General features: G+C 44.7%; 1 protein-coding gene across 2 annotated transcripts in view; it reads right to left on the reverse strand.

Moving 5' to 3' along the window:
* Positions 1-6580: 6580 nt before the first annotated feature.
* Positions 6581-12750, reverse strand: part of rchy1 (ring finger and CHY zinc finger domain containing 1) — a 36285-nt gene continuing 30115 nt past the window's right edge. For both annotated transcript variants that reach the window (XM_033019956.1, XM_033019947.1), the window contains 2 exons: positions 11050-11170; positions 6581-6749 (listed from right to left, as the gene is read on the reverse strand). In XM_033019956.1, the coding sequence (XP_032875847.1) occupies positions 6621-6749; positions 11050-11170 (250 nt within the window). In that variant the 3' untranslated portion in view covers positions 6581-6620. The remainder of the gene's footprint in view (positions 6750-11049; positions 11171-12750) is intronic.

Raw genomic sequence — 12750 nt, forward strand, 5'->3', positions numbered from 1 at the left:
TAATTTCCTCCCAGCTGTTACCAGACAACTGAACCATTCTATCAAAAACTAGACAGCGGTCCTGACCGCCCACCTACCTCATTGGAGACTTTTGAACCATCTCTTATTGGACATTATATCTTGCACTAAATGTTAATTCCCTTTATCCTGTATCCGTACACTGTGGACAGCTCGATCATCTATTATCCTTCCGCTGACCGGTTAACACACCATAAAAGCTTTTCACTGTATCTTGGTACACGTGACTATAAACTAAACCATAATTATTCCACAAGCCCAGGTAACATCTGACTGAAACTCTCCTGCACTCTTTCCAACTTAGTAATTCATGTATTTCCTTTTCCAAGTTTTCTGTCCTCGCAACTAACCATCCCAATTATTTTTGTTCCGACAACTGTGGTTAAAGTATAGGGGGGTTGCATGGCAGTCAGGTCACGACCCGTGACCTGTACTGTTGCTATGCTACGCCAACTGGAGTACACGCGATGAACCGCAGGTAAGCACTGACCATTGTTTCCAGCATAGCGGGCCCGTTAAAACCCGCCAAAATGGTGAATTTTTGCGCTGTAAATAATTATGGAAATCGGGATAAGCGTGAGAGACATTTATCCTACTTCGGAATTCCAAAAGTGAGGAGAAATGACGGGTAGATAGAAGCGAGAGCTGAAGGGACAACAACAGCTAAAGTGCTTGGCGATAATTCCCAATATTTTCAATCTCGATATCTGCACGGCCAATGTTCGGCAAGCACTTTAGCTGTTGTTGTCCCTTTAGCTCTCGCTTCTTGACTTTCATTTCTCACCTACTCATCTCAGGCGAACCCATATCCACCACTGATTCATTCAAATTTCTTGGCACTCACCATATAACCATATAACCATATAACAATTTACAGCACGGAAACAGGCCATCTCGACCCTTCTAGTCCGTGCCGAACACATAATCTCCCCTAGTCCCATATACCTGCGCTCAGACCATAACCCTCCATTCCTTTCCCATCCATATAACTATCCAATTTATTTTTAAATGATAAAAACGAACCTGCCTCCACCACCTTCACTGGAAGCTCATTCCACACAGCTACCACTCTCTGAGTAAAGAAGTTCCCCCTCATGTTACCCCTAAACTTCAGTCCCTTAATTCTCAAGTCATGTCCCCTTGTTTGAATCTTTCCTACTCTCAGTGGGAAAAGCTTTTCCACGTCAACTCTGTCTATCCCTCTCATCATTTTAAAAACCTCTATCAAGTCCCCCCTTAACCTTCTGCGCTCCAAAGAATAAAGCCCTAACTTGTTCAACCTTTCTCTGTAACTTAGTTGCTGAAACCCAGGCAACATTCTAGTAAATCTCCTCTGTACTCTCTCTATTTTGTTGACATCCTTCCTATAATTAGGCGACCAAAATTGTACACCATACTCCAGAATTGGCACATTCTGACTCACATAAGCAATAACCTCAAATGGAAAATCAATTCAAATCACATCTACAAAAAAGCCAACCAAAGACTCTTCTTCCTCCACCAGCTCAAGAAGTTTAGAGTAAGGAAACACCTCCTAATCCGATTCTACACAGCCATCATCCAAAGCATGCTCACTTCATCAATTACAGTCTGGTTCAGCAGTTTAGACACTCACTCCCGTAATAAATTACAGCACATAGTTAACAAAGCATCCAAAATCATCAGCACTCCCCTTCCATCAATAGAATCACTCCATCACAAACGGTCCGTGTCAAGGGTGAAGAAAATCATCTCTGATCCCTCCCACCCAGCTCACCACATCTTCCACCTGCTGCCATCAGGAAGGCGCTACAGCTCACTGCCCGCCAAGACATCTCGATTTAAAAACAGTTCTTACCCACACGCAATCCGAATTCTGAACACACTATGATAACAGCACATATCCTCCCCATGCATGTACTGTATATTGTATGATGTTGTGTTTTATGTTATGTTTGACGGGAATCAGCCTACCTTGTAACATCCTGTACTGAACCTAAATTCCACCAGCTTGACTGTGTGGTCAATAAATAATCTAATCTAATCTAATTAACATATACCGGAAGCTGCGATGTCCTCCAGAAGGGAACTAAGAGTACAAGTATATAATTCCCTGAAAGTGGTGTCACAGGTCATTTAGTTTACATATATTGTCATATGTACCGAGGTACAGTGATAGATGGGAGGTTAAGATCGCTCTCTAGTTGGTGAGAGGACAATTCACTTGCCTGATAACAGCTGGGGGGAAAAACTGTCCCTGAATCCGCAGGTATGGTCTTGAGCCCATCCTGATTGCTGGACACAAAATGCTGGAGTAACTCAGCGGGACAGAGAGCATCTCTGGAGAGAGGAATGGATGACGTTTCGGACCGGGACCCTTCTTCACAACGTCTTGACTCAAAACATCACCCATTTCGCAGGAGAAGCTCCCTGTCCCGCTGAGTAAAGGGCCTGTCCCACTTGGGCGTCATTTGCGCGTCACGCAGGTGGCCCGCAAAGATTTTGTACATCCCAAAATCCTGGGGCGCCGCTCGCAACCGGTCACTGCCTACGTCACCACGCACCATGCGCGCGTAATGCGCACCATGCGCGCGCGTCGTGATGCATAAATTATGTCGCGTAAATTACGCGCAAATGACACCCAAGTGGGACAGGCTCTTTAGTCCACCATTTTGTGTCTAACATCACACCTTTCCCCAACCAACAATGGGCCTGAGGTCCACTGGTTCCAGCCCTGATTTGTTAAACCAGCATCTACAGTCCCATCCTACACTGATTACTAGTTACTGATTACGGTGAGAGATGAGCAGGGCAAGTTTTTTTAGAGGATGGTGAGTGCCTGGAACGCGCTGCCGGGGTTGGCGGTGGAGGCAGATACGTTAATGGTATTTAAAATACTTTTAGAGAGGTACATGGATATGTTGGGAATGGAGGGATGTGGGTATGTGCAGGTAGGTAGGTGATGATCTTGGCATCATGTTCGGTACAGATATTGTGGGCCAAAGGGCCTGGTCTGCTGCTGTCTAGTTCAATGATTGCCCAGCAAAGAATGACTGGTTTATGGCTACCTGTGACAACACATAGACATCGAGCTAGCTCAAACACCATTGCTTATCAGACTTCCGCTGAAACATACAGGTCAAAATATAATTTATTTAAGACAAAGGTTGATAGAAATGCTGGAGAAACTCATAGGGTGAGGCAGCATCAATAGAACGAAGGAATAGGTGACATTTCGGGTCGAGAACCTTCTTCAGACTGGAACGTGCTGCAGTCTGAAGGGTCTCGACCCAAAACGTCACCTATTCCTTCGCTCCATTGATGCTGCCTGACCCGCTGAGTTTCTCCAGTATTTTTATCTACCTCGATTTTTCCAGCATCAGCAGTTCCTTCTTAAACATTTATTTAAGACAATGTGTTTACAAACCTGTTACGCGGCTGCAAGTAAGAATTTCGCTGTTCTGTTGTCGATACGTATGACAAACACTCTTAAGTCTTGAATTCCACAGTGAGTAGAGAAATAAAGGCAAATTGTTGGCTCAAAACATTCAATGAATGTGTTTTTTATTGAAGCCTGGATCTTTAAACGGCATAGAAGGCAGCGGCCTACAGGCGGAAGTCCCTGAGCCGATCCCCTGTAGACGACCCCTTCTCGTAGAACCCAGTGAACCGTGGCCTGGAAGGGGGAGCCGCCGACCCGACCCCTGCTTGTCCCCAAAGACCAGAGGATGGAGCCAGCGACAACGGAGCTGATGGGCGAGGAGAGAGAAGAGGGAACTGCAGTCTGGCCGACCCCACCCTCCACGACAGCCGTGAGAGGAACAAAGGTGGACGGGTGAGGAGAGGGACGTGGGTTCACTGGACGATCCACACGTCCAAGGAAGGCGACGGCTGGAGGTCCTGTAGCAGCCTGGGACACGCCTGGAACAGGCGCCGTTCATAACAACTAGAGCACGGACTAACAACTAGAGCAACTAGACTTGGAAAATGGAGGCAAAACATGGCGCCTCTTGCATGTGCGGGATCAGTGGACTATTTCTGTACACTTGCTGATCGGGGATGTAAGAAAATGTCATGTTGCATTTGTATTTGGCAGGTGACAATAAAAGCACCATTAAAACCATTGAAACACACAATTTAGGTAAAAGAGCAGAAAAAAAACAAATTGCAATATTTGAAATTTGAGTTTATACAGTTGCAGTAAAAACAATCCAAAGAGATTCATATCCATCCGTATTGCATATAAAGGAACTACAGATGCTAGTTTATACCACAGATAGACACAAATTACTGGAGTAACTCAGCGGGTCAGGCATCTCTGGTGAAAAAGGATGGGTAACATTTTGGGTCAGGATCCTTCTTCAGACTGAAAGTAAAGGGGAGGGAACTGGAGGTAGGAAAAGGCCAGAACAAAGCAGGGCCGGCAACAGATGACCAAGGAAGGGTGGAGTCCATATTGGCTCATTTATGGCTGGGGAAGAGATACAAGGATGCCTTGTCACCCTTCCCCTCTAATTTCAGTCTGAAGAAGGATCCTGACCCGAAACATCACCCATCCCTTTTCTCCAGAGATGCTGCCTGACCCGCTGAGTTACTCCAGCATTTTGAGTCTATTTGTTCACCTGTAATGCTTTGGGTTAAATGACAATGTTGGTAAATTGTACACTGCTTCCTGCATTCCCATCAAAATAAAATGCTCCCATGACATAACAGGTGGGCCCGGTGGAGACAGCACGTTTCAGCGTGGCAATTATACTTCCAGCATATAAACAATTTCCATGCAGGAGAGGCTGGGATTTTTTTATCATTGGAGTGTAGGAGGCTGAGGGGTGGCCTTATTTAGGTGAACAATATCATGAGGGGTTTAAGAAGGAACTGCAGATGCTGGAAAATCGAAGGTACACAAAAATGCTGGAGAAACTCAGCGGGTGAGGCAGCATCTATGGAGCGAAGGAAATAGGCAACTTTTCGGGCCAAAACCCTTCTTCAGACTGATGAAGGGTTTCGGCCCGAAACTTTGCCTATTTCCTTCGCTCCATAGATGCTGCTGCACCCGCTGAGTGTCTCCAGCATTTTTGTGTACCTTCGATTTTCCAGCATCTGCAGTTCCTTCTTAAACACGTAATATGAGGGGCACGGATAAAATGAATACCCACAGCCTTTTTACCCCAGGATGGAGGATTCTAAAACTCGAGGTCAGCCAAAATGAGAGGGGAGAGATTTAAGAGGGACCTCAGGGGCAACATTTTCACTCAGTGGGTGGTCTGGAACGAGCTGCCAGAGGAAGCTGCAGAAGCTGATACAATTACAACTTTTTAAAACAGTTGGACAGATATATGGATAGGAAGGGTTCAGAGCGATATGAGCCAAATGCAGGCAAATGGGACTAGCCCAGAATGCCAACTTGGTCGGCATGTGCAAGGTGGGCCAAAGGGCCTGTTTCTTTGCTGCACAGCTCTATCACGCTAAATACATGGAGCCTGCAGTTTATGGATTCTGCCTTAGAATTGATGCAGCCCAAAATGCTCCTGGATGATCATGGGGAACATAGAAATTAATAAAACAATCCAATGTCAAATGAAAATGTGAGCATGGGAATGTAAATTAAAGCTGAAACAAAGCAGATGCTCTTGCTAGCTTTCAAGATATTGTCACTGGATCTTTTGTTCAATCTGCAAGTGTATACACGGTCTCAGTTTGTTTGACAGTTCAACGCCATTCACTGGGAGTAACAGCCAAAAATTCTGTGCTTGAACTTACAATCTTCTGACTCAAGGGGAGACTTTAGACTTCTAGACTTTAGAGATACAGCGGGTATATATACATGCCCTTTGGCCCACTGACTGCGTACCGGCCAGCGATCACCCCGTACACTAGTTCTGTCCTATACACGAAGGACAATTTACAGAATCATTAGAAAGGGCGGCATGGTGGCACAAAGGTAGAGCTGCTGCCTCACAGCACCAGAGAGCTGGGTTTGCTCCTGGCCTCGGGTGCTGTCAGTGTGGAGCTTGCACATGCTCCCTGTGACCATGTGGGTTACCTCTGGGTGCTCCAGTTTCTTCCCATGTCCCAATGGATGTGAAAGTGGGATAACATAGAATTAGTGTGAGTGGGTGAAAGACGGTCGATGTGAACTCGGTGGTCTGAAGGGCATGTTTCCATGTTGTATTGCTAGAAACCAAATAACATGTTGCTGAAGAGGTGTAAAGTGTCATTGACTTGTAAATCAGTTATAACCAATATTTTTATAACCTTATAATATATTATACCATTATAATATATTTATATATATATACAATCACTAATATATTGTAATATTAATGTTCATGTCATAGAAGCATAATTGGGCCATTCGGCCCATCGAGCCTACTCCGCCATTCAATCATGGCTGACCTATCTTTCCCTTTCAATCCCATTCTCCTGCCTTCTCCCCATAACCCTTTACCTCCTTACTAATCAAGAATCAGTCAACTCCGCTTTAAAAATACCCAATGACTTGGCCTCCACAGTCGTCTGTGGCATAAAATCCATAGCTTTACCATAATATAACCAAGGTGAAAAGGAAGCAGATATTTCAGGCAGATTTTCAAGAGGTTTAATTGAACATTGGATGGGGTGCATCACTGCTGTGACTGCAGTGTGATCAGACCACCGTCCTGTGCAGTGTTGTACGACCCACAGCCACTGCACTTCAGACCCAACACGTGGAACGGTGCGGTACTGTGAAGCTGGCAGTCATTGCACATGATCTACAGGAGGGAATCACACACATAATGGCAGTCATTGCAGGAGGATGACAGAAGGTGACGTGTATGTACAAGCCTGCATTTACAACTCTAAAACTGTCCATAATAATCCAAACAAATCTTTAAACTTTAGAGATACCGTGTGGAAACAGGCCTTTCAGCCCAAGTCATCCATGCTGTCCAAGATGCTGCATCCTATTTAGAAACATAGAAAATAGGTGCACGAGTAGGCCATTTGGCCCTTTGAGCCAGCACCGCCATTCAATATGTTCAAGGCTGATCATCCAAAACCAGTACCCTGTTCTGGCTTTTTCCCCATATCTCTTGATTTCCTTAGCCCTAAGAGCTAAATCTAACTCTCTCTTGAAAACATCCAGTGCAGCCTGCAATAGCCCCATATCCCTCTTAAACCATTCCTATCCATGTACATATCCAACTCTTTTAAATGTTGTTATAGTACCTGCCTCAACTACCTCCTCTGTCAGTTCGTTCCATATACCCACCACCCAATGTAAAAAAGACTCCCCTGAATAAATTCCTCTCATGATCTTATACACCTCCATAAGATCATCCCACATCCTTCTGCGCTACAAGGAATAAAGACCTAGCCTGCCCAAACTCTCCCTGTAGCTCAGACCCTTGCTTCCCGTCAGTGTCCTCGCAAATCGTCACTGCATCCATTCCATTTGAATGGCATCTAATGCCAAGGTGACTAAAAGCGCAACCCAATACTCCTAAGTGCTGATGGCTCCAAAACATTTAGTTTGTAGTTTTAGAGATAAGAGTATGGAAACAGATCCTTCGGCCCACCGAGTCCACGCCGACCCGCAATCACCCATACACTAATTTGACCTTACAGATAGTGGCAATTTATGGAAGTAAATTAACCCACAAACCCGCTCATCTTTGGGATGAGGGAGGAAACCGGAGCACCCAGGAAAAACCTATGAAGTCACAGGGAGACCATGCAAACTCCACACAGACAGCACCCGTAGTCAGGATCGATCCCTGGTCCCAACAACTCTACGGCTGCGCAACTATGCCGCCACTATTTCTATTTGTTTTCCAGTGCCAAATAAATGCACCATTCCTCAGTGCAAGCACCGAGACTGAGTCAGTGGAGTGAAACTAAATCCACCATGATCTGGTTTAAGAGGGGAGATCAGATGTTATTCCTGACACTAAAGTTTCGTAACAGTGAAAACCTTGAAGGTCATAAACAGTGAAGAATTAAATTGGCTTCCTCCATTGCCAGAGTGAGGCCACATGCAAACTGGAGGAACAGCACCTCATATTCCGCTTGGACAGCTTACAACCCAAAGGTATGAACATTGAATTCTCCAATTTCAAACAATAGCCCCCTCTATTTTCCCCTGTTCCCACCCCGGTGTGAACATATTTCTCCCACCACCACAGTCACCTTGTTCTTTTAGAGTTTACTTTAAAGATGCAGCATGGAAACAGGTCCTTCGACCCACTGAGTCTGCACCGATCAGCAATCATCCCGTATGCAAGCACTATCCTTCACATTAGGGACAATATACAATTTACAGAAGCCAATTAACCTACAAAACTGCACATCTTTGGAGTGTGGGAGGAAACTGGGGCACTCGGAGAAAACCCACGCAGTCACAGGAAGAATGTAGAAACTCCGTAAAGGCAGCAACCCTAGTCAGGATCGAACCCGAGTCTCTGACGCTGTTAGGCAGCAACTCTTCTGCTGCGCCACCGTTCCATCAAGCTTTGCCTGTACACACATTTCCATCCGAGTCCCTCATTTCCCTTTCTCTTCTCTCCCCTCCTTTCCACTATCCCTCTCTGGCTTAAAATTTCACTCTTCCTTCTCTCCTTATCTGACACCCTTTTGTCTCCTTTTAACTCTAGCATTTGTCACTTACTCCACCCATCTGCCAGATCTACCCCCCCCTCACCTGCATCCATCTATCACTCGTCACGATTTGTCCGACACCAGCTTTCTCCACCACTCCCCAGTCCATCAGTCTGAAGAAGCTAAAATAACATCGAAGGTAGACACAAAATGCTGGAGTAACTCAGCAGGCCAGGCAGCATGTCTGGAGAGAAGTAATGGGTGACGTCTCAGGTCGAGACCCTTCTTCAGACCCGAAATGTCACCCATTCCTTCTCTCCAGTGATGCTGCCTGACCCGCTGAGTTACTCCAGCATTTTGTGTCTATCTTCGATTTAAACCAGCATCTGCAGTTCTTTCCTGCACTAAAATAACATCTGTCCATTTCCCTCCACAGATGCTGCCTGACCAGCTGAGATCCTCCAGCAGTTTGTGTTTCTAACATTTGCAGTTTATTTGTGTCTGCAGAACTAAACTCTAAATTTGAGGTTGCTTTGGCAAGTAAGGTGAATGTAAATCCAAAGGGTTTCTACAGCTATATTAATAGCAAAAGGATAACGAGGGATAAAATTGGTCCATTAGAGAGTCAGAGTGGACAGCTATCTGCAGAGCCAAAAGAGATGGGGGAGATATTGAACAATTTATTTTCTTCGATATTCACCAAGGAGAAGGATATTGAATTATGTGAGGTAAGGGAAACAAGTAGAGTAGCTATGGAAACTATGAGATTCAAAGAAGAGGAAGTACTGACACTTTTGAAAAATATAAAAGTGGATAAGTCACCAGGTCCGGACAGGATATTCCCAAGGACATTGAGGGAAGTTAGTGCAGAAATAGCAGGGGCTATGACAGAAATATTTCAAATGTCATTAGAAACGGAAATAGTGCCGGAGGATTGGCGTACTGCGCATGTTGTTCCATTGTTTAAAAAGGGTTCTAAGAGTAAACCTAGCAATTATAGACCTGTTAGTTTGACGTCAGTGGTGGGCAAATTAATGGAAAGGATACTTAGAGATAATATATATAAGCATCTGGATAAACAGGGTCTGATTAGGAACAGTCAACATGGATTTGTGCCTGGAAGGTCATGTTTGACTAATCTTCTTGAATTTTTTGAAGAGGTTACTCGGGAAATTGATGAGGGTAAAGCAGTGGATGTTGTATATATGGACTTCAGTAAGGCCTTTGACAAGGTTCCTCATGGAAGGTTGGTTAAGAAGGTTCAATTGTTGGGTATTAATGGTGGAGTAGCAAGATGGATTCAACAGTGGCTGAATGGGAGATGCCAGAGAGTAATGGTGGATGGCTGTTTGTCAGGTTGGAGGCCAGTGACTAGTGGGGTGCCTCAGGGATCTGTGTTGGGTCCACTGTTGTTTGTCATGTACATCAATGATCTGGATGATGGTGTGGTAAATTGGATTGGTAAGTATGCAGATGATACTAAGATGGGTGGTGTTGTGGATAATGAAGTAGATTTTCAAAGTCTACAGAGAGATTTAGGCCAGTTGGAAGAGTGGGCTGAAAGATGGCAGATGGAGTTTAATGCTGATAAGTGTGAGGTGCTACATCTTGGCAGGACAAATCAAAATAGGACGTACATGGTAAATGGTAGCGAATTGAGGAATGCAGTTGAACAGAGGGATCTAGGAATAACTGTGCACAGTTCCCTGAAGGTGGAATCTCATGTAGATAGGGTGGTAAAGAAAGCTTTTGGTGTGCTGGCCTTTATAAATCAGAGCATTGAGTATAGAAGTTGGGATGTAATGTTAAAATTGTACAAGGTATTGGTGAGGCCAATTCTGGAGTATGGTGTACAATTTTCGTCGCCTAATTATAGGAAGGATGTCAACAAAATAGAGAGAGTACAGAGATTTACTAGAATGTTGCCTGGGTTTCAGCAACTAAGTTACAGAGAAAGGTTGAACAAGTTAGGTCTTTATTCTTTGGAGTGCAGAAGGTTAAGGGGGGACTTGATAGAGGTCTTTAAAATGATGAGAGGGATAGACAGAGTTGACATGGATAAGCTTTTCCCACTGAGAGTAGGGAAGATTCAAACAAGAGGACATGACTTGAGAATTAAGGGACAGAAGTTTAGGGGTAACATGAGGGGAAACTTCTTTACTCAGAGAGTGGTAGCTGTGTGGAATGAGCTTCCAGTGAAGGTGGTGGAGGCAGGTTCGATTTTATCATTTAAAAATAAATTGGATAGTTATATGGACGGGAAAGGAATGGAGGGTTATGGTCTGAGTGCAGGTAGATGGGACTAGGGGAGAATACGTGTTCGGCACGGACTAGAAGGGCCGAGATGGCCTGTTTCCGTGCTGTAATTGTTATATGGTTATATGGTTTCGCCCGGACATTAAGTTTGCAGCTTTAATTGTTGTCTGGAGTTAATGCAGAGACAATCACAGTGGTTGTGTATAATTCAGCTCTTACCTTAACAGCCATGTTCAGGTAGTCTGTTGGCATGGGGGTCTGGGCTATTTCAGAGTCCAGCTCTTCCCAGTATTTAGTCATGTTGGTAGCAGACCTCATACACAGAGGGCACCTATATGCTCTGAAACAACAGTCACACACATAAAACTTGCATGGGGCAGTCACAGCATGCATTATTCTACATTGCACTGCAGTCGGAGGTGTTTAATTTAGTTTAGTTTAGAGATACAGCGCGGGAACAGGCCCTTCGCAGTTCACGGAGTCCACGCCGACCAGTGATTCCCGTACACTTGTACTATCCTACACACTAGGAATAATTTAGTCTTTACCAAAGCCAATTAACTTACAAACCTGTACGTCTTTGGAGTTTGCGGGAAACCGGAGCACCTGGAGAAAACCCACATGGTCACGGGGAGTATGTGCAAACTCTGGTGCTGTAAGGCAGCAACTCTACCGCTGTGCCACCGTTTAGTTTAGTTGACATAGAACAGTACAGCACAGTAGCAAACCCTTTGGCTCACGGTGTCCAATAGGATGTCATGATCAACCTTTATCTTTCTGCATCCAAAAGGACACAGTGCTGAGTAATTCAGGGGGTCAGGCAACATCTCTGGAGAACATGGTTAGATGGTAATTTGGTCAGTTCCTTCTTCAGTCTGAAGAAGGGTTCTATCCACCTATCCGTGTTCTCCAGAGATGCTGCCTGAACCAGTTACTCCAGCACTTTGTGTCCTATTTTGTAAACCCAGCAACTGCAGTTCCTTATTTCTATATGGTTGTGTGTAATCCATATATCATTCCATTTCCTGCATATCCACATGTCTGTCCAAAATTCTCACATCGCACACGGCAGAGCATTCCAGGCTCACACCACCATTAAAGGAAAATGGGTAACCAGAAAGAGAGTGAGCACCCTTAGGAATCAAAGTGGACAACACTGTGTGCAGGAAGGAACTGCAGATGCTGCTTTAAACCGAAGATAGACACAATATGCTGGAGTAACTCAGTGGGACAAGCAGCATCTCTGCAGAGAAGGAATGGGTGACGTTTCGGGGCGGGAGCCTTCTTCAGACTTTTCCCTGTTTTTATCATAGAGAAAGAAATGAGGACTGCGGAACCTGGGCCAGTCAATGGGAGTGTCTTAAGGGCAGTCAGTATTACAGTCGATGAGACGCTGAAGTATGAAGGTAGACAAATCTCCCGGGACTGATCAGATATATCCGAGGACACTGGGAATTAGAGAGGAAATTGCAGGTGCCCTGGCAGCGATTTATGTCATTAAATACAGGTGGGGTGGTGTTAAACTGGAGGGAGACAAATGTTGTGCCTCTATTTAAGAAGGGCTATTGTGATAAGCTTGGGAACTACAGGCCAGATCTACAGGCCATCTGTGGTCAGAAAGATATTAGGGAGTATTCTGAGAGATATACAGTGGCTTGCAAAAGTATTCTTACCCCTTGAATGTTTCCACATTTTGTCACGTTACAACCACAAACGTAAATATATTTCATTGGGATTTTATGTTATAGACCAACACAAAGTGGTGCATAATTGTGAAGTGGAGGTAAAATGATACATGGTTTTCAAATTTTTTTACAAATAAAAAACTGAAAAGTGTGGCGTGCAAAAGTATTTAGCCCCCCTGAGTCAATACTTTGTAGAACCACCTTTCGCTGCAATTACAGCTGCAAGTCTTTTGGG

Source organism: Amblyraja radiata, chromosome 1, assembly GCF_010909765.2.
Source record: "Amblyraja radiata isolate CabotCenter1 chromosome 1, sAmbRad1.1.pri, whole genome shotgun sequence".
Lineage (NCBI taxonomy): Eukaryota > Metazoa > Chordata > Chondrichthyes > Rajiformes > Rajidae > Amblyraja > Amblyraja radiata.